The following is a 20,247-nucleotide window of genomic DNA, read 5'->3' on the forward strand; positions in this document are numbered from 1 at the left end:
ATGTAGAATATATGTGAAATTTTTAATTAACTATGATTAATAATTTTAGTTTTAAATTTAAAATTTAAGTATTATTTGTTAAAAATTGACTTTCAAATAAAATAAAATATTAATTATTTATTTTATTTATAAATGTAATAATTAAGAATATATGTAAACAAAAATAATTGGGTTTTATATGTAAAAATAATGTATTTCTACATAAATATGTATTTTAGTTATAATCATAAAAAGTTAAAGGACTATTATGTAAATAAAAAGTATGCCTCTATTATAGATGAATGTTATTTTTCCCCTAAATATAGAAGATAAAATAACTATCTCTATTTTAGAGGAAAAAATAGAAGTGAAATGAAATAGATTTTACTCTATTATAGCATATAAAAGCAAACATATGGTAAGTCGGAGATGCTCTAACCATAAAAAGCACACCATTTGTCAAAAATTTCTTAGTTTTAATATATTTTTTTAGAGAATCGATGAACTGAAAAAATCTTGATGCTCTCCATAAATCTAAATGTAAGTTGTAACGGTAAAAAAGAAAGACTACACATAATCATTTTAACATTTGATGAAAACACAAACAATGTTATACATATATGAAAATTAACATAACAAAAACTCAGTTCAAGTAACTGATCGAAACAACGTCGATGCTTTTCTCAGAAAGAAAAAGACCAAGAGCTTTGTATTTTACCAAGAGGGAACATAAGGTGCCGCCTCTTTGACTGGACATGTGCATTGCATAGGGATGCTTACGTAACCCCTACTGTGTTACAGCCATAGCCTTCTCTACGTTTTGGATTTCCTTTTATGATTTTACTATTTAAATTTGTTTTCTTTTTAAATAGTACTAAAGTAGCAATATTTTATTGGCAGCCATATTTATGATGTGATTAGATGATGCACGAGGACGAGGCTACAAAGAGATCATTAAATAAAGGAGCTTGACACAACTACTCTATCTATAGCTCTGACTGATTTTGTTTTTCTTTTTGTCCAAAATAATTAGCCTTTTGATGTAACTGCTGCCCAAAGAGATGCGCATTTATATCATTTGAATAATTATTGTTCATAATATAAAGAGTGCTTGAATTTATCAATCATTTATCAAAACCAAAATTCTCAAAGTAACATCTCCGAAACACAATAACTTTAATATATAATTTTTGCTCTCAAAAAAGTAAAATATTTAAAAAATATTAAGTATTTTTTCGTTTATCGTTTAAGCCTTTAAATTTTTTATATCTCATAAATATTTCAAATTAAATTTTATAAATTTAAATTGTACATATAAAATAAAATAGAAAACTTTAATATAAAATTTAACATATTTTAAAACTATATTTAGACAACAGAAATATCATAAATTTTTTTTTTCAAAATACATGAATATATAATTATTATACAAATTTAAATATTACAATAACACTAATCATCAGATAAATTTGATCATAAATCTCTAAAATCTTCCAAATATTATCCAAACAAATTTGGGCAAAGAACTGGCAGTGAAAGTCACGCGCCAACTATGTTTCCTTTCACGTGACAAGACTTACCTTTTGTCGTGTTGATTGAACAAATGTTATGGTTCTTATCTAACAATTTATACACGTGCGAAAGTTGCACAAAAAAAATACATGTGCGAACTTACTGATGTCTGAATTTTGACAAACTTGTATTATCACTCTTACTTTTTTTTTTGATCAAAATATTATTATTACTCTTACTACTTTATAAAATTAACCAAGTAAAATGATATCCCAAAGCTAAAATGATCATTTTCAAGATATATATTTAGAACAATTGTTTTTGGCTATCGTGTTCACGTGACCTGTGAATACATAGCTTTATGATTTGTTTTTTTTGCTGCAGCGCACTCTATAGAGAAGAGAGAAGACAAAAGGGGCCATCATGTGCTTACTGCCTACAGAAACTGAGTTGTTTTTGTACGAAATCATGGGGACGACGATGCCATTGATGCTGACGTTCTCCTTCCCATTCCATGACCCCTCCCCCTTATCTGAACTGACTTTCGCGCCTTTTTTTACCTCTCTCTCTCTCTCTCTCTCTCTCTCTCTCTCTCTCTCTCTCTCTCTCTCTCTCTCTCTCTCTCTCTCTCTCTCTCTCTCTCTCTCTCTCTCTCTCTCTCTCTCTCTCTCTCTCTCTCTCTCTCTCTCTCTCTCTCTCTCTCTCTCTCTCTCTCTCTCTCTCTCTCTCTCTCTCTCTCTCTCTCTCTCTCTCTCTCTCTCTCTCTCTCTCTCTCTCTCTCTCTCTCTCTCTCTCTCTCTCTCTCTCTCTCTCTCTCTCTCTCTTAAACTCTAATTTTACTATCATATAATTTTACATTAACCAAAAAACTCTTTACTTATGTGTTTGAATTTTTAACTTTGCATGATATAGCTAGGAAAAAATGAAATCAATGATTTTTTGGTAAAAATGAAATCAATTATTGTACCATCACTTCTTTACTATTCGACTCACCCAGGGCCGAGCCTGAGAATTACCGGTCCAGACACTATCTTCTGTATTTTTGATCCCTAAAATTAATAATCATACTCCGGCCCTAAAGCACATGCTTTACCTGCCTCTATTCAGGCCCTGCCCTGGACTCACCCAGTCACCATGGTCGTTTTATCAGTTAGAAACAGCAAAAAAAATCTCATTAAATGTTTCGTTTTGCCTAATCTATATGCTGACTTAACCTAAGATCCAAGTGGAACTCAAACAAAACCAACTTACAATGTTCTATGCCGATAAGCAGATGGTTGATCGGAGAGGACTTAGCCAAAACCCAACCTTGACGTCTTAAATGGATTGGACTGATCAAAACCTCCACTAATACTGTTCTGGACTGAATTGAACTCGAGTAGAACCTTCTCTAGTTGTTGGACAATTCTTCAGAATTCCCGGCGGAGTATCAAGCTTAAGAACTTCGATGTATCTGAATCCGTGGAACCAAACTAATAATGGACAGCACTTCTACTTGATCATCAAAGATTATGACTGGCTTGGACGGGCTGATTTGGGCAGAGATTTCGCGTACCAATCGCAGAAAATCATCGATTGGAGAAAACTGGCTTTCTCGGTGAAGTATCGATCTTCAAAACTCGATTGCACTCTTAATTGACCACTTTCTTTCTCTCCCTCTCTCTCTCTAACCACGTTTATGGAATGCTTTTGACGGAATGGGATGAGTGAAAATTGTGGAAGGTGGCTGGGTATTTATAAGGATGGCATGCCAATGAGAAGTGGCCATACGAGTGACTGTGTGTCGGCCCGCATGCTTCTGGTTGCATGTGCGGCGACACACGGGCGCCTACATGTCGTGATGCATGTCTCACTCACGTCCACATGTCTCTCAGCATGCACAGATTTCATGCGTTGCGACACATCGCTCCCCTGCATGTCAGCTCGCATGTGCCGATTGCAGATACGGCTGCACCTCGTGCTATGGAATGTCATGCTTATATGCACTGCGACATGTTGTGCTTCGGTAGACACTCAGCTGGTTAGATAGTAGACAGCACGTTCTGATCACATGCATTGAGACACCACGATCTTCTCGGTTCATTCATAATTTTGTCATTCCAACATATTTTCGACCAGCGATCAATCCCAAATATTTTTTTATCTCTCGTTTTAATGCGCTGAATAATTTTAATAAATTTCAAACTGAATTCAGATATTGACGGGAAATATTTTCCGAGCATTTGACTTCTTCGAGAAATTTCATAATTCTGAAATTAGTGTTTATAATTATTTTCCGCCGTGTTTCGATTCCATCCTGCTTAATTCTTGTTCTCCTTCCGACTTATTATGTTTCCAAAATAATATTTTATTGATACAATTGTTTTTCGAAAACGTCGTGTTTCAGAAACGTCATGCTTCTAAAATGTTGTGTTTTTTTTCACATATGTTGTACGACTACTACATAAATGATAATATATCGTAACATAAAACAAAACCATATGATACAATTATAACAAATATAACTTTCTTAAAAATCAAATTTGCACCAAATTCAAAATAAAAAATTTGGTTTTATTTGGATAAACTATTAATCAAGTTAATTCTTTTTTTGTCGACATAATCAAATTGATTTATGACAATGGTTTAGCCAAAAAAAAAAACTGAATGAGTAAATATATTTAGATGGGGAAAATCGCATAAAAAACCTTGAAAGTATCACTTACTAGCACTTTAAACCTTGAAGTTTTTTCACTAACACTTTTAACCTTCAAAGTGATATTTTTATCATAAAAAACCTTCAAAGAAGAAAAATGACCGACTGAACATGTTAAAAACAGTTTTTTTTTCAAAAAATAATTATTTAATTAATAAATAAACAAAAATATTAATAAAAATCGAAAAATTGAACAAAAAACTCATAAATTAAAAAATGAGAAAAATAAATAAAGGTTTAAAAAATTAAATAAAAAATAACAAAAATTTCAAAAAATAAATAAAATCAAATTAAAATGGAGAAAACTAAAAAAAATCATAAATTTCAAAAAAAAATGAAAATTCAAAAAAAAAAATTCATTTTCAAATGATTTTTTTTTTATCAACATTCATTTTCAAATATAATGTCAGAAATTATCATTGGAAATATGCCAAAAATCGTATCATTGGAGATATGCCAAAAAAACGTCATTGGAGATAATTTTTGACATTATATTTGAATTTTTTTTTGAATTTTCAATTTTTTTTCAATTTATTATTATTTTTCTGTATTTTAATTTGATCTTATTTATTTTTGAATTTTTAGTTATTTTTTATTTAATTTTCTAAATTTTTATTTTTTCTCACTTTAGTTTCTGTTAAATTTTTCGATTTTTCTTAATTTTTTTGTTTATTTATTAATTAAATAATTATTTTTTGAAAAAAAAAACTGTTTTTAACTTTTTCAGGCGGTTATTTTTCTTCTTTGAAGGTTTTATATGATAAAAATATTATTTTAAATGTTAAAAGTGTTAGTGAAAAAATTTCAAAGTTTAAAGTGCTAGTAAGTGACACTTTCAAAGTTTTTTATGCGATTTTCTCTATTTAAATGTTTAGTTATGTTGTAGTTTTCTCTAAACTCCCACCAAACAAAATAGAAACAAAAGAGGACTAATCCCATAAAATAAACAAGAAAAAAAAACGAATATCTAAAACTCGTTTAAACCCAAGACGATTTACATTTGTATCATTCTCTGAACTTAGAGTGAACAAGGGTCTGTCTCTCTTATGTTCTCTCTGTTGTTTACTTGTGGTGACGACCAATGTGGTAGACACGACTATGAACATTCTGTCCCTTGCAGGTTTAAGACTCGTGTTGCTGAAGGAAAAATACAGAAGTGGGAATCAGGACAACAAGCTCGGTCCATTTTCAACAGCAGTACGTGCTTGGCCATGGTTATTGTTATGCCCGTGCCGTGTCATTTGAATGTCATGAGATACATTGGTTCTCTTCTTCGCATAAGGAGCTCCTCTTGCTGCACATATATATTTTTAAAACAATGTCACTAAACGTAAGAATCTCCACCAAAGACCAAATGATTATTATACCTGCAATATGCTGTGCTCGAAGAATGTTTTGTCGTCTCTTCCACCATATCAATGCACATAAAACGAGCAATAAGAAGGCTACGCTAACACCAAATGCAATCCCAATCTTGGCTCCAGAAGAGAGGTGCGCCCCGCAAGCTGGAAGCCCCGGGATACCGCAAAGACCTGCGTTATCTGTGAAACTGGCAGAAGATACAGAGAAACAGTTGGTAACAACACTCTTCATTCACATGCCAATGTTAAAGGACTTGGTTTCTGATTCGTTATTCTTACTTGAATCTTACTCTGTGCAACAGCATTCCACCCACAGCTGCTGGTACTTTTCCTGACAAAGAGTTTCCATTGAGATTCCTGCAATACGATATACCGTATGAATCAACATGGACCCAACCAAAGACAAACAAAAATCAACAGCAAGTAGATGGTCTTACAGAATCCGCAGCGATGTTAACTCTCCTATGGTTTCAGGGATAGATCCATTGAAAGAGTTGTAGGAGAGGTCCCTGCAAAGAAGTGTAAGGGTTCAGAATCGAAAAGATAGGGATGCAGAGAGATTAATAAAGGAACTGATTCACTTACAGAACTTCCAATTTTGTAATGCTTCCAAGCGATGCAGGTATTCCTCCATGAATGCTGTTTTGACTCAAGTTTCTGAAACATTGGAAAATATATATATGAAATTTGCAGTTTATGAGAGAATAAAGTATTGGCTTACATGCTCTGAAGATGTTTCAGCTTTGAGATGTCGTTTGGTAAGAAACCCTTCAGACCTTGGCTATCAAGATCACTGCAAAATGAACAAATAAACAATTTGTCAACTCAAAAAACATGGTGAGAGATCCATAAACTCTTAACTAATGAGATGCCTAAACAAAAGAAAGAGTCCTTCATATTTGAGAGAGTGCAGTGCAGCCTATCTCATCAATAAAGAGTTCCACAAACCACAGAGGCATGGATGGAGATTGTAGAGTTAAGCTGATATAATAATACTGCGGTTTATGTAAATGCACAACAAAAGAAGAGGAAGGAAGTATACAGTCCATCAATGACCCATCTGCTGGTGTTCTTGTCCAGCTGACAATCAGCTCCGCTCCAGGGATGTTGTGTGGGAACACATGGATCCCCATTCCATCCAAACCTCGAAGGAAGCCCCAAAGCTTTTCTCATTTTCTGTAACGCACTCACTGAAAACCACAACAATAAAACAATACTGATCCAGTGTTACAGGAACAATAGATTCCAAACGACAAATAAAAGAATGTGGTGGTTACCTTCATCCCTTAATGTCTTAAACTCAGCAGTAATAATCTCAAAGACTTCAATCGCATTAATAATCGCATGACCACCTCCCTTAGGCTGTAAAACAACCGTCAAAGTTCTACCACTCACAGCCACCGTCGCATTGAGAACAAGCGCCGTGTACCGACCGCCACTCATCTTTATAACATCCACATCTTCAAAGAAAGTATCACCATTAATAACAACATCAAACACTCTTTTCCCTTCAGCAGTCACCGTAGCATCAATCTCAGCGAAGTGCATCCACACCGAATAGTTTCTGTTAGGCTCCACGTCAATGCTATAAGTCAAATCAGGCTGATCATCCGTGCTAACCAAGGCAGACTGATACAGCCCCTCAGGATAAAAATTCGGCGACACGGAAGCTTTCTTGATGGTATTCTCAGTTGATCTCGGAGAGTCACCACCTTCACCAAAAGACCTCATTGGATTCCAAAACCTATCGCCGCCCCAACGATCACCACGGTAATCCTCATCAAACCTCGGCTTCCCCGTGCCGCAAGTCAGCCTCTTGGCGGTTCTCAGAATCATTCCCTGGCCCCACCCTTGCCCGAAATAGTAAGCCTTATCATCAACTTGGAGAATCTCGATGGAGAGGATGGCGGGATCTCCGTGCCCAGTGCTGTGGAAACAGATGGTGGACGTGCCTCCCATGAGGAAAACGCGAGCTTCGGCGAAGACTTGGTCATCGTGACTGCTCCAACCGGACTTGAGAGAGTAAATCTGAGTGCCTTCGATGGAAATGTCGAAGAGAGGCTCTTTGTCGAAGTTAGGCTGGTCTACCACTCCGAAGAATATCCTCACTGAGTAGTGTCCCTTGGGCACTCGGACGATGTTGTAGCAGTTGTTTGGACCTTCGGAGATTGGGAAGTAGCGAAGGGTTTTCAAGGGAGGGGTTATGTAACCAGGCTGGGTTGCGTTTGCAGGTACTCCTCCAGTATAGGCGATATCTTTGTACCACAGTACATAAGTTGGTGGTGTTTTAACGTTATGTCGAGCTCCGCAGCTGATCCGCAATGCATATGGTGCTGTTATAATTGCAAAGATATAGATTATAATTGGATGGTGGGAATCAAGATTTGGAAAAAATGCAACAAGTTCAAGCTTGGAGCTATGAAAATAACATTTATTAAAATCCAATTCACAAAATATTGATCTACAAAAAAAACGATAAAAACAAGGGACATAGAAAACGGAATCTAAGTCAAGATTTTGAATCAGGAGAGCTACATAACAGAAAAAAGAAAGTTACTCTAAATCGAAGTGAAGATGGAAGTTCAGCATCTGGTAAACGAACCTTGACGAGCAGAGGAAGAAGTGAGACCAAAAGAGAAAATGAGAAGACATGCGAGTGTATATCGAAGCATCATCATCTTTGATCCTTTCAGAACCAAAACTTATCTCTCAAGAATCTCTCCAAGAGTCTCATTTCTCCATTGGACAACTTTTATTTTTATTTTTGTTCTTTTGTTCGTTTTCCTTTTTCTGAAGAGTGATGGAAGAAGACTCAGGAGAGAGAAGGAGCAAGGGGACGTGAGTGCAGGTAAAAAAAGTGAATATTAAATTCAATTAAATTAACTTAAATGCTCCCACCGCTAGTATTTTAATTTTCTTCAGTGTTGTTTTTTTCTTCTGGATGAAGAATAGGGAGTTTAATCAAGTGTTGTGATGTGCACGTAAGCTGTTATAGGCGAACTACTAATCTGACGGATGTAAGGTGATATCATTCTCCTTATCGTTGGATTCAGCCCAAGTCTTGTGAAGCTCCGTCCACAAAGTTCTGTGTTTCTTTTTCTCTTTAGTGTCCACAAGTTCATGCATGCTTGATAGCTCTCTTTTCAGATTTTATTTCCAAACTCATATGAAGACTTCGGCGCATTAATAATCTTCTTTGATAGAGTCACTCCTCGCATTTATCAAGACTATATTCTTTAGTTAACGCCTTACAAAATGTTTTCACATAAATTTCGAAAAAATAATTAAATGTTTACTCTTATCTTTATTTGGCTATTACAAAATTATATTATATCATTTTCTTAATTTAGTTAAGGTTGAAAGAAAGAAATCAATTTAAACTACATTTAAATTACGATTAGATTTTGACCCGCGCTTTTAAGCGCGGATTATTTTACAGTTGATAAAAAGAGATGATATGAATTAGTATTTTAGTCTTGTTATACATTATTATGTTACAAAATTTTATTATATCAAAAAAATTATTATTTTTATTTAGTTAGTTAATGAAATTATATTTTTAATCGTTTGATTACTTTTTTTTAAAAATATTATATGGATTGATCAGACTCAGTGCGTCTATTATTTTAAAATAAATTATTTTCAATTAGATGAGAAGAATACTATTATATCAAGTTTAGACCCGTCGTCGAACCAGTAAACACGATGACTTGTACATAAGCTGGTTTAGATTTAATGAAAACTCGTTAATTTAAAGCATGCAAACTTCGAAAAAACATGCAATCAAGTGTGATCCGGCATTTGGTTGACATGGTAGGAAAAAAATAATCTTCAATAATATTTTAAGAGATGAATGAAACTTCTAATATATTAACGTAATAAAAAATAATTTAACGTAAATATATATAATTTTGTTTTAACAAATGATTTTCTAAAATGTTTTTTTATTAAATTTGATTTTGTAAATATTTAGAATTATATAATGTTAGATGACATGATATAATATGTTGTATGATATATGCTTTCATTCTAATAATTGATATCTAAATATTATATATCCATCTTTGAGCATAATATATGATGTATATAACGTTATTGAATAACAACAATAACATTGGATGATAATAGAAAAATAATTAGAGAAGTGTATCATACAAAATGAAAAATAATAATAGGATTTATTTAAAATATTTAAATTATTTATAGTTATTGTAGTTAATGGTAGGATAAAAAATAAAGAGTTTTATATAGATGTTATAAATTCTTTTATAATATATTTTAAAAAATATTTTCTTTTAATAATATAAATTTTCAATCGCATCTATAATATATTCTTATCAAAAATCATCATAACAATATATTTAGAATATATATATTTAGTATATATTGTTAAACTAAAGTACACAAAATAATCTCTAACAATATATTTAGAATAAATTGTTAAACTGTATGCAAAATAACTTCCTTTAAAATATAGTCAAAATTATTAGAAGTGTTAGTCAAAGAGAATCTATGATGTATAAGCTGTGTAGATAAATATTTCAGAAAGGTCAACATATTCATTTGAAAAACCACATTTCGATCAACGAAAAAATGATAGAGTGAAGCCTTTGGTCAAAAAATAAATTATAGTGTGAAATGTTGCAAAGTTGGTGGCACCAAGGAACAATATAGTTTTGGTATTTAAATTTACCAGTCACGTATTGGTTATTGATTCATTATGGATTCATGAGACATGTTTTGGTAAGATGATATTTTAGTATAATGGAGTTATGTATAATTTTTTGGTGTATTATAATAAGTTGAGTAATAAATAAGAGCATTGATTATTTTATAGTTAGAGAAATATAAGGTAATTGATTATTGCATAGGTAGAGAAATATAAGGTGAGACCAAAAAAATTGTTAAGTCTAATGAAAGGGTCCAACAACTTTTCATAGGTAGATTTTTTAAAACTCCTTCCCTTTTAATAGTATAGATTCATATTTAAATATAATACTATAAAACGAATTTAATTTTAAACGAAAAATAGTATATAGAAAAATGTCAGTCTTTCGTTTCACACTATGAAAATCCCACAATAAAAAAAAAAACACGCAAAAAAGGGCAAGCAAGGAAAATACTGATGACACATTAAACCATTGATGTTTGATCCTTACGGTAGGGTCGTACCAGAACCAGAATCCAACAATTCACTATCTCAAGAAATACACAATCATCTAAAGCTCAATGCACAGTGATATATATATTCACAAGCAGATAGATGATGAGATTTTTTTTAAATTATATACAAGTCAATAAAATTTAACAAAATATAGTTTTAACAATTTAGAGTCTTATATTTTGTATATTAACTCTTAAATTTTGGAAATCCATAACTAGTTTTTTATTGAGAAAATTGCCAAAACGGAACAAAATTTAGATTGTTGTCATTTTGGTATAAAACCAATTTTTTTCCATTTTGTTTCTATTTTACCATTTCTATTTCTGAAATTTAATGAAATAAATAGTTTTATAAATCAAAAAAATATTAAAAATATAAACATTTAATAAAACACCGGTATACACAAATACATATATTGTTTTGGTTGAAAAACTTGATAAATAAAAGTTTTAAATTTTGCTCTACTAAAAGTAGAATTCGTCTTCTACAGAAAATTGGTTAGTAGAAAACAAATTCCAGAATAAACAAGTCCGTCTATTTTTTTTAGAACGAAAAATCTACTTTTAATTAAATTCTAAATATGAAGAATGTGAATTCTACTAATTGTAAAGATATCTACTTTTTTCGCAAGTGCAGTTTCTACTTTTATGAAATATTCTTCAATTTCAGGAATGCTAAATCTAAATATAACACGTACGTCTACATGAGGTAAAAATTGCATTCAAGATTTTTGTCATGGTTCTACTCATTGTAGGATGTGCTTTCTATGGATAAGACAACATGTTTTTGAAAATTAAAGAAGCTTTTGTTAAGAAAATATTTTAACTTCCTAAAACGTGTTTTGATCGATTTGTTTTGCCAAAATATAAAAAAAAACGATTTTTTCTTTTCTTCATCATCAATCTATGATTTTTCTATAGCTTGTCTTGTGATTTTCACAAACTCTTGTTCTATGATGCATATCTATACAACATGTGGTGTTTGGGAATTTGATGCAACATGGTATGAGTTTTTTCAACTGATGACAAAGGGGGTAGACTAATGTTATTAGAATCAAGTTCTATCTTAGAAGATTTTAAAAGACTAGTTGTGGAGGATTTTGATATGGAAGAATATTAGGGTTAGTAAGAATATTTGGTTCCGTACGTCAGTGTCTTTTGTTCTTTTTTTTAATTGTTTTTATATTTCTTTTGTCTTTATAAAACATTTTATTTTTATTTTTTTTCATTAAACTTTTTAAAAAGGTTTTAATGTATGTTTAATTTCATTAACGAAATGTTAGTTTTAGCATTATGAAAAATATTATACTATAAGAACAACTTAGTAATGGTATTATAGTAAGGGGGTAACCATCTTAAATTTTTGTTCCGTTTGGCAATATTCCCTTTTTATTTAACAAAGACGGTCCTGTATTAACCAAAACTTAACTTTCTACATTGTATTCTTGTTTCTTTTCGTATTAATTGGTTAGCTATTTTGGGTTTGATATTTGTAACCAATGTTTAACTGATGATGCCCACTTCTAAGTTCAAAAAAAAAATGATGCCCACTTCTACATATTGACTTACAGTGACAAGAAAGAGGATAAAATAAATAAAGTAGATGATGTAATGGATTACATTCTGTGTTGAATATTAATTTTGTTGAAAGATGTACCGGTTTATGGGGAATGTATGAAATTATGGAGTCGGTGGAGGTGGTTATTTGTAGACTTGTAGTTGTTGTAATTAAATAGTTAATTAGACCAAATGGGTGATTTAATAATACTTAAGTTTAAAAAGGTTGTGTTTGTAGATATAAACGATAAGGTGTTGGTGGGCCGATAACCAAAAAGGCACGTGACCAACATTCCCGGTCTCCGGGGTAGGAGATATTCAAGAAGACAAAAGTAACCTCCAATTATCGGACGTCTGAATGGTCGTAATCTTGTAGTAGTTTGGATAGTTTGACTTTATTCACCTTGATTGATGCGCAATCATCGGGAGAGCGTTAAAAGCAGCTCCCATCTAGAGTCGTCGGCACAAAGAAGGAGTCGTCGGCACATAAATCTTTGACCTCTTACTACTTTAGAAAACCGTTACGGTTTCTACAATTATATGAGAGCCCTCCTCCCCGGATCGAACTCCCTTGAAACAAAAAACAATTATGTGAAAAGTTTGAGTTTTGCTTCGACTCAAACAGTTTTATGGTAGTTGGTAACATGCGATCCATCTATTCTCTAGTATTAGTTAAGGTATTATAAACTCTAATTATGTAATACTAGAGCTGTTCCCGGGCTACGCCCGGTAATTTCCATAAAATTGTTAAAGTAAAATATTATATTAGATTAATATATTTTTATCTAAATTATGATTAATATAAAACAGTGTTTGGATTAAAATAATCACTGAATGTAAGAAGAAAAGAAAAAGTATTATCGATAGTTATTGATATTTATTGAAATAATGGTTTCATTGGCATAGGTAGCGGTAATGTAAATATTAAATATTTAAGTGTTAACGAAATATAAAACAATTCCATTATGAATATAAGACAACCATTATAATGATTGGTTCTTATTTGTATAAAATATATATGCATAGAAATTATTAATTTATAGTTTTAATTGGACTATCTATTTCCATAGAATTTTATAACACATTAATATCTTTTTTTTATCAATTTGCGTAAAGTTTTGTACCGGCTGAAATTGGATCTGAGAAAAAGCAATATATAAATTTTTTAAAAAAATTTAAGGTTTGGAATTATAATTCTTTAAAATCTAACTTTTTTATAAATCTTTTTAAAAGTTTTTTTTCCATAAACTGTTTTCTGAAAAAAAAATTGAAAATCGAAGTTATGTTTGAAACTATTTTTAATTTTTTTTTAATATTCTTAATTATTTTTTTTATATATTATTATAATACTATATTTTTATTCCAAATACCAAAAAGAAACTTAAACCCCTCACGAAAACAAAGAAAATGGTTGATTCTGCAATTTTTTTTATTCAAGAAGGAAAAGCCATAAAAAGCTATAAATAGATTTGTACGTAGATGGACCAACACCGAAAAAACTCAAGTATTCCAGATCCTAACAAACTGAACAATGGAATGAAATATCATAATTTCCACCACTAAAACAGAGCAGAATATGATAAGCTCTCATCAAAATCCCTACACTATAGTGAGACCAATATTCACAGATGAGTAATAAAAGACCAAAACAGAGAAAGCTCAGGCCTTTCATACCAAAGGCACATAAAACATAGCAGAACGTAAATGAACACAGAATAATCGAAAAAATATAAAGTGGACTAAGAGAAACAAAACCCATCAGTTGAAACCAACGATAAAACATCAATACCCTATGGTGAAACCAATCTACAAAAAACAAAATGAAACTGGCCAATATTAGTGTGACAATACCTGTTCGAAGTAGAAGAGAATTGGAGAGAAGCATTGGGCTGAGAGAGGCGTTGAAGATTAGTTAGGCAGTGTCGTGCGAAGGGTTTTAGGGGCCTAAGGCAAGTTTTAAAAAAAAAATTATATACAACTATAAAAAAAAAAATTTCTAATACGATATATCACCTTTGCGAAATACATAAGTTTAACACTTACAAAAATAAGTTTATTACGTAAATATGCTATGTTATGTCCTATAAGAAAAAAGTATATGGATTTAGAAATAGAGTTATTCGATTCTCATGAAAAGTTTTTTTTAGAAATAAATTTAACCAACTAAACTAGAAATTATTTTAAATTTTGGGGCCCTAAAAACGTAATATTATTCGGGGGCCTAAGGCGAATGTCTTTTTCAATACACTGTAAGCACGCCTCTGTAGTTAGGTTAAGGTTAAGGGGTTTTTCTTTCTAAGCATAAGAATATATGATAATTGTGAATATGGAAAACTTCCTAAAGTTTCACAAACGTATAATTGATTAGTTCAAATATTCCTACCGTGAATGTGGCACATGCTCTAAACTTTCTAAATGTGTATAATTGATATCAGTAATATAGAATCCTGATAAGAAATCATGGTATAATTGTTTTAAAAACATACAGAAACTCAATCTATTTTCTACATTTTGCTCAGATATGTAGAAAGTCAACAGAGATTATAAGAAACAGCAGAGTCTATAAGAAAGGTAGTTCAAATTATTGAAAGACAAAGTCTGAAAATGAAAACAAACTAAGCATTGTCTTTAAGTTAAACAAAAACGTACTTAAACAGCAGCAAATTTAAAAAACCAACTCAATACTTAAACTGCATCAAGGAACCGAGGCTCTAATTCTCACATCTTGGGCGTTAGCTCTGGATCAGCACTGCTACACATCCGCTTGCTCTCCTCATCTCCAGAGACTCCACGGCCTTTGAGAGGTCCACAGACGTCGTTTCCAGTCTGCGCTGCTTCCTCGGACATTGCAGCAATGTCATTTCTCACTGAGGCTTCAGTGGGTGGTGTTGGGTCTAGAGACACGATCTTGGTGACAGTGATAGCTCGGGTATTGCCTGAGAAGTTGTGGTCTGTAACTTTCACACAGAACTTATGTGTTTGTCCGATGGTGCTGATTAGAGCTTCTGGGACAGGCACCTCATGGTCAGCTCCTTCGCTCTTATTAGCCTTACATTTAAGTACAATAGTGTCAGTTTAAATCACTTGAGAGTTTAGAAAACAAAAAAGTAAAAAATAACTTGAGATTACAAACTGGTGCTCAGTTACCTCAAAGTAGCTACTAACTAACTCGGATGCGTGCCTCCCAGTCAACTCCCGGCCAGCATCTCCAAGCAGGACAAAGAAAGCTTGTTCACTATTGTCGTAAACAGAAATCTTTGCACGGTATCTGGTGTGACAGAATCAAAAAATAACGTCACAAATGTGATAATCAAAACTAATACCAGTGAAAGCGTAATTGAATATTAAGGCGAGAGAACATACTGTGCAACGCCATCTGTGTTAACCTTCTCACATTTTGGGTTTGTACAAATCAACGAACTCGGGCCATTGGTAGCCTTAGAATGGCACCCACTGCATCCAATATAGTACCAAGGATAGCCATGCACAACATCATCAATCGTAGCTGTGCACTCAAAAAAGGCAGCCTGGACGGTTTATAGGCATATGGTTAAAATATATTCAATATAATACTTAGCATGAAATATATATACTTTGGTCACAATATTTAAATATATTAGCGTTTACTTTTACCTTGGCGGATTCCTGAGTCATGTAGGAGAATATCTCTGCTATACTCAGTGTCTCACGCTTAGTGATGACGTCTGCGCTAACCTGATTAGCAATCTCTGGGTTAGAGCCCAGCCTGAAACAAAATGAAAAGCAGTGCTTCAGTCATTCAATGCTATAAGTGTAAGTGTTGGAATAGATGCTGAAGACGGGATACATACCAGGTGAAATAATCTCTGGTTGGTTGGACATCATAGTCCATGAAAACCCGTGTAGAAGACATAGAGGTCAGGGCAAGGGTACCTGCTCAGTAATGGAAGAGTCATTAAAAATGATGTTGTGAAGATTAGCCACTAATGTTAAGAAGAAAAACGTTTTAAGAATGGTAAATAAGCTACTATCACGTATGGGAACAACTATAAACCACCCGAAAACATGTCACAATTATCACTGGAAATGTAAGTATAAAGAGATAAGTGATTAAGTAAAATTAGCAACCAATGACAAAGAAGAGAGAAACTTTTTGTAAAACATGTCATAATTATCACTCAAAACATGAGTTCAAAGAGCTAAATAATTACCTCCGAGACGTTTGGTGTTAACAGTGGTGACCAAAAGCACTGTGGGAGTGTTTTCACAGGAGTTGAACTTCTCGCAGAAGTCTGTTGCAGCCTGGTCCCAAAGGTAAAGCTTCATCACAGGTCCCCTGCAAAGATAAACTCATACAGATTTAAGAACTACCGAGAGATGATTACTTGGAATGAAAGAACACACTTACTTATGTGACTGCACGTGAACCATAATGTGCCGAGTGGTAGCGATCTTCGCATGATCAAGGCTGGGACGCTCAATTAGAGTCTGGCCATCGACCAGCTTCATGTGACCAACAACATCTATAACAGTTTCATGAAAAGTGTACGTTAGATGACTAATAAAACTCTAGAAACCAAATATTTGAACTACTTTTTTAACCCTGAAAATCTAGATTTCTTTACCTAAACAGGAGAATAGACGAAAAACTACATACAAAGCAATGTAACTGAGATTTGTAAAACTAATATGCTTACCGTAGAGGTCGCCTTTGAGATCACAGTTGGCTTCAAAATCTTCGTATGAATGAAACCTAAAACGGTCTTCATCAAAAGAGATGGGAATCTCGCGAAGAACAGACATCTCATAGTTCCACGCGAAAGACACGGTTGCGACATGATCAGCAACCCGATACACCGGTTTGTTTTTCGACCCGTAGAAGTTGATGAGTTTGTAAACTGATCCACGTTTCATGTCAGGTAAGTACTTCTTAATTCGTCCTGGTGGGATGAATCCTTGAATAACAGTTCCCTAATGTCGGAAAAAATAACAAATCACAAAATGAGAATGAGAATGAAACCTTAGAAAATAATGAAACCGAAGAATTAAAACAGAAACAATTGAAACAATACTATAACTTATTAACAAAGCGTATAAGCACACGTCTAGATAATCATCGAAACCGTAGCTTAAAATTCTCGGAAACATAGATATAAAACTGGAAACTATTTTTGAAGAATCGACGCACAAAATGAGAATGAGAATGAAACCTTAGAAAAAAATGAAACCGAAGAATTAAAACAGAAACAATTGAAACAATACTATAACTTATTAACCAAGCGTATAAGCACACGTCTAAATAATCATCGAAACCCTAGCTTAAAATTCTCGGAAACATAGATCTAAAAAATGGAAACTATTTTTGGAGAATCAACGCACCTGTTCGTCAATGAGGAGCATTTCGAGGCCAATCAGCGTCTTCTTGACCGGGTTTCGAGCCTCCCAGAAATGAATGAGCCGGAAGCGAAGCTGAGTCTCGTGTGGACCTAGAGAGACATCCTTGAAGAACATGACTTGTTCATCAGGGTCGGAGGAGACAGGAGACTTCCCATTTCGTTTCATCGCCATGGATCGAGATTTGAGTGATTCTAGGGTTTTGGATAATAGAGAAGATCAGTATATAAAGGAGGATGAAAAGGAGTATATAAAGGAGGATGAAAAGGGGGAGGTGAAACGAAATCATTAAGGAGGTATATTGATTGTATAGAAGTGGATCGATTAGATCTCGGCTTCTCTGCTCATCGATCGGAGAAGACGAAGAGGTAGCAGTGATGAGAATCTCATCCCTCGACGGATTCTTCGAGGTTTCAATTACGGCAAAAACGACGCTAAACTCCAATATAGGCCACAAAACTTTGGTGAAGCCCACAACATTCGGTGAAGCCCACAACACATACCAGAAACAAATCGCAAACCGCGAGCCCAGGATGACGTGTCAATTTCGACGCTCCTGATTGGTTCGAATAAATAATCCGACGTGGACACCTTACCTGCTCTCTATATCCCCCTTTTAGTATTATAGATGGTATTTAGTCAACACTGTAGCACTAAGTGCATCTTTCTCAAAAGTGACCGGATTATCTGATAAGGTATGTACCAAAATGTTTTTGTAATATTCTTAAAACACTGTTCACTTTGTATCATTTGTATGTTGGATTTCTTTAAAAGTATAAAGCGAAAATGTAGTTCAGTAGTTAAACACTGAAGGTGATTGATTGAGCTATAAGAAATGTTTTTGGCTTTAATTTTTATACATCCTTTAAAATTATCAATAATATTTAGAATAGTTTTTAAAACTACAATAATAAAATAGCTGTAAGAAATTATTTTCTAAAACAGCTTTTTTAGCTGTAGAAAAATTGCTATAACAGTAAAATTTAAAAGTATATTTCTTTACATCTAAATAAAAAAATTATACAGATTATATTTTACAACAAATTTTTTATTGTTGCATCCCAACAAATCACCCTCATTGTTGACCTTATAGTCAGTTTAAACTTTATACTGAAAAACCAACTTTTAGATTACAAGAATACTCATATATGTTATGAACGATGACTAAATTCTCGAGTAGAAAATCCCTTATATATTAAAGAAGAAACATTGTAATAAATGCGTTCACACTAAACTGGACACATTTCACGTGTAGAAGCATTGTAATAAATGTGTTAACATTAAAATGGACACATGTCACATGTAGAGAGTTTTTCAGCCAAACTCTACATCAATATGTTCACACTATGTACTTTACGTTTTTTAATATAAAATTCACATGCATGGTTCTTCTTTATGTTATTTTTAATGTTTACGAATAGATCTGGACAAATTATTCATAAATTTTGATTCGATTCGTTATCCGTTTTGACTCGAACTGAAAAATTAGGATATTTGTTACTCTACGAAGTAAATCACAAATATCAATAGAACAAATATCCAATTTGATCCGTTATATATATATATATATATATATATATATATATATATATATAAACTAGGTGTTTTGCCTGCATATGCGGGCATAAACTTCTTATGAATACTTATTAGTTTATGTTTTATTAATCTAAAACCAACGTAATAAGTAATTATTTATGGTTTTAAATAGTTAGATCAAACATCAAAGTATTTATATATGTCAAATATTTTTTTATCAAAATATATACTTACTTTTGTGTTAATTTTTTTTTAAAACACTCATATCTTAGAAATAGTTTAGAAAATATCTTTATATAATTTTTTTGCTTGACTAATATTTAATTATCAATTGGTTTTTTATCTTAACTTTTTAACTTTTATAATAAAATATTTCTTTCAGATAGCAACACAATATATATAAGAATAATCTTATTTTTTATAATTCTATTACATTATTATTATTATTATTTTGTTCAAAATTCTATTATATTATTTTATAATCAATTATTTAATGTAACATATAACATATAAACTTTATACTTTTAAAATAAAATTCATTTTTAATTATATATAAAATTCAGTAAAGATATTGTTTAAAATTTGTTTTTAATATAACATAAAAATTTAATATCATTAACGTTCGTTTTTAATTATATACAAGATTCATTAAGGATAATTTTAAATTAATATATTAATGACTCAGCTAATAACAAATAATAAATCAATGATTTAGGTAAAACCTAATAAAAACATGACAAGTAAACAAAATTACCTAAGATCATGGAGAAAATGACAAATAAGCAAAATCACTTCATAAATAATAGTATAGATATATTTAAGGAATTATATATAAGTTATATATTATAGTTTATATAAATTTTACAATATTTTTGTTTTTAAATAATTTCATTTTAAGAATTTTATTTTTCATGTATTATTTTGAAAAAATATCATTTAATATTAATTAACAATATATTTATATATTTATCAACCATCTTTATATTCTTTTACATACACATACATGTGCACATTGACGTGAACACATTATAACTAAGTATTTACCACAACTGAAATATCTAATTTTTTGAA

At 32.0% G+C, this 20,247-nt stretch overlaps 2 protein-coding genes and 1 long non-coding RNA gene across 3 annotated transcripts; all 3 read right to left on the bottom strand.

The window, feature by feature from the left end:
• Positions 1–5,013: 5,013 nt before the first annotated feature.
• On the bottom strand, positions 5,014–8,415 carry LOC103838962 (receptor-like protein 4). The gene is made up of 9 exons (XM_009115425.3): positions 8,150–8,415; positions 6,825–7,880; positions 6,590–6,737; positions 6,269–6,340; positions 6,133–6,204; positions 5,985–6,056; positions 5,827–5,904; positions 5,554–5,735; positions 5,014–5,480 (listed from the first exon to the last, which is right to left on the bottom strand). Exons 1-9 carry the CDS (start codon positions 8,223–8,225, stop codon positions 5,350–5,352), a joined length of 1,887 nt encoding a protein of 628 aa, XP_009113673.1. The 5' UTR covers positions 8,226–8,415; the 3' UTR covers positions 5,014–5,349.
• Positions 8,416–9,828: 1,413 nt separating this feature from the next.
• Positions 9,829–15,653, bottom strand: LOC103839092. The gene is made up of 2 exons (XR_004451685.1): positions 15,415–15,653; positions 9,829–15,315 (listed from the first exon to the last, which is right to left on the bottom strand). It is a non-coding gene; the product is annotated as an uncharacterized LOC103839092 (long non-coding RNA).
• Positions 15,654–15,659: 6 nt separating this feature from the next.
• Positions 15,660–19,589, bottom strand: LOC103839093. The gene is made up of 6 exons (XM_009115587.2): positions 17,626–19,589; positions 16,944–17,217; positions 16,655–16,769; positions 16,458–16,582; positions 16,098–16,179; positions 15,660–16,012 (listed from the first exon to the last, which is right to left on the bottom strand). Exons 1-6 carry the CDS (start codon positions 17,812–17,814, stop codon positions 15,841–15,843), a joined length of 957 nt encoding a protein of 318 aa, XP_009113835.2. The 5' UTR covers positions 17,815–19,589; the 3' UTR covers positions 15,660–15,840.
• Between the last annotated feature and the right edge of the window lie 658 nt (positions 19,590–20,247).

The sequence above is a fragment of the Brassica rapa genome, chromosome A09 (genome assembly GCF_000309985.2).
Source record: "Brassica rapa cultivar Chiifu-401-42 chromosome A09, CAAS_Brap_v3.01, whole genome shotgun sequence".
NCBI classification, from domain to species: Eukaryota; Viridiplantae; Streptophyta; class Magnoliopsida; order Brassicales; family Brassicaceae; genus Brassica; species Brassica rapa.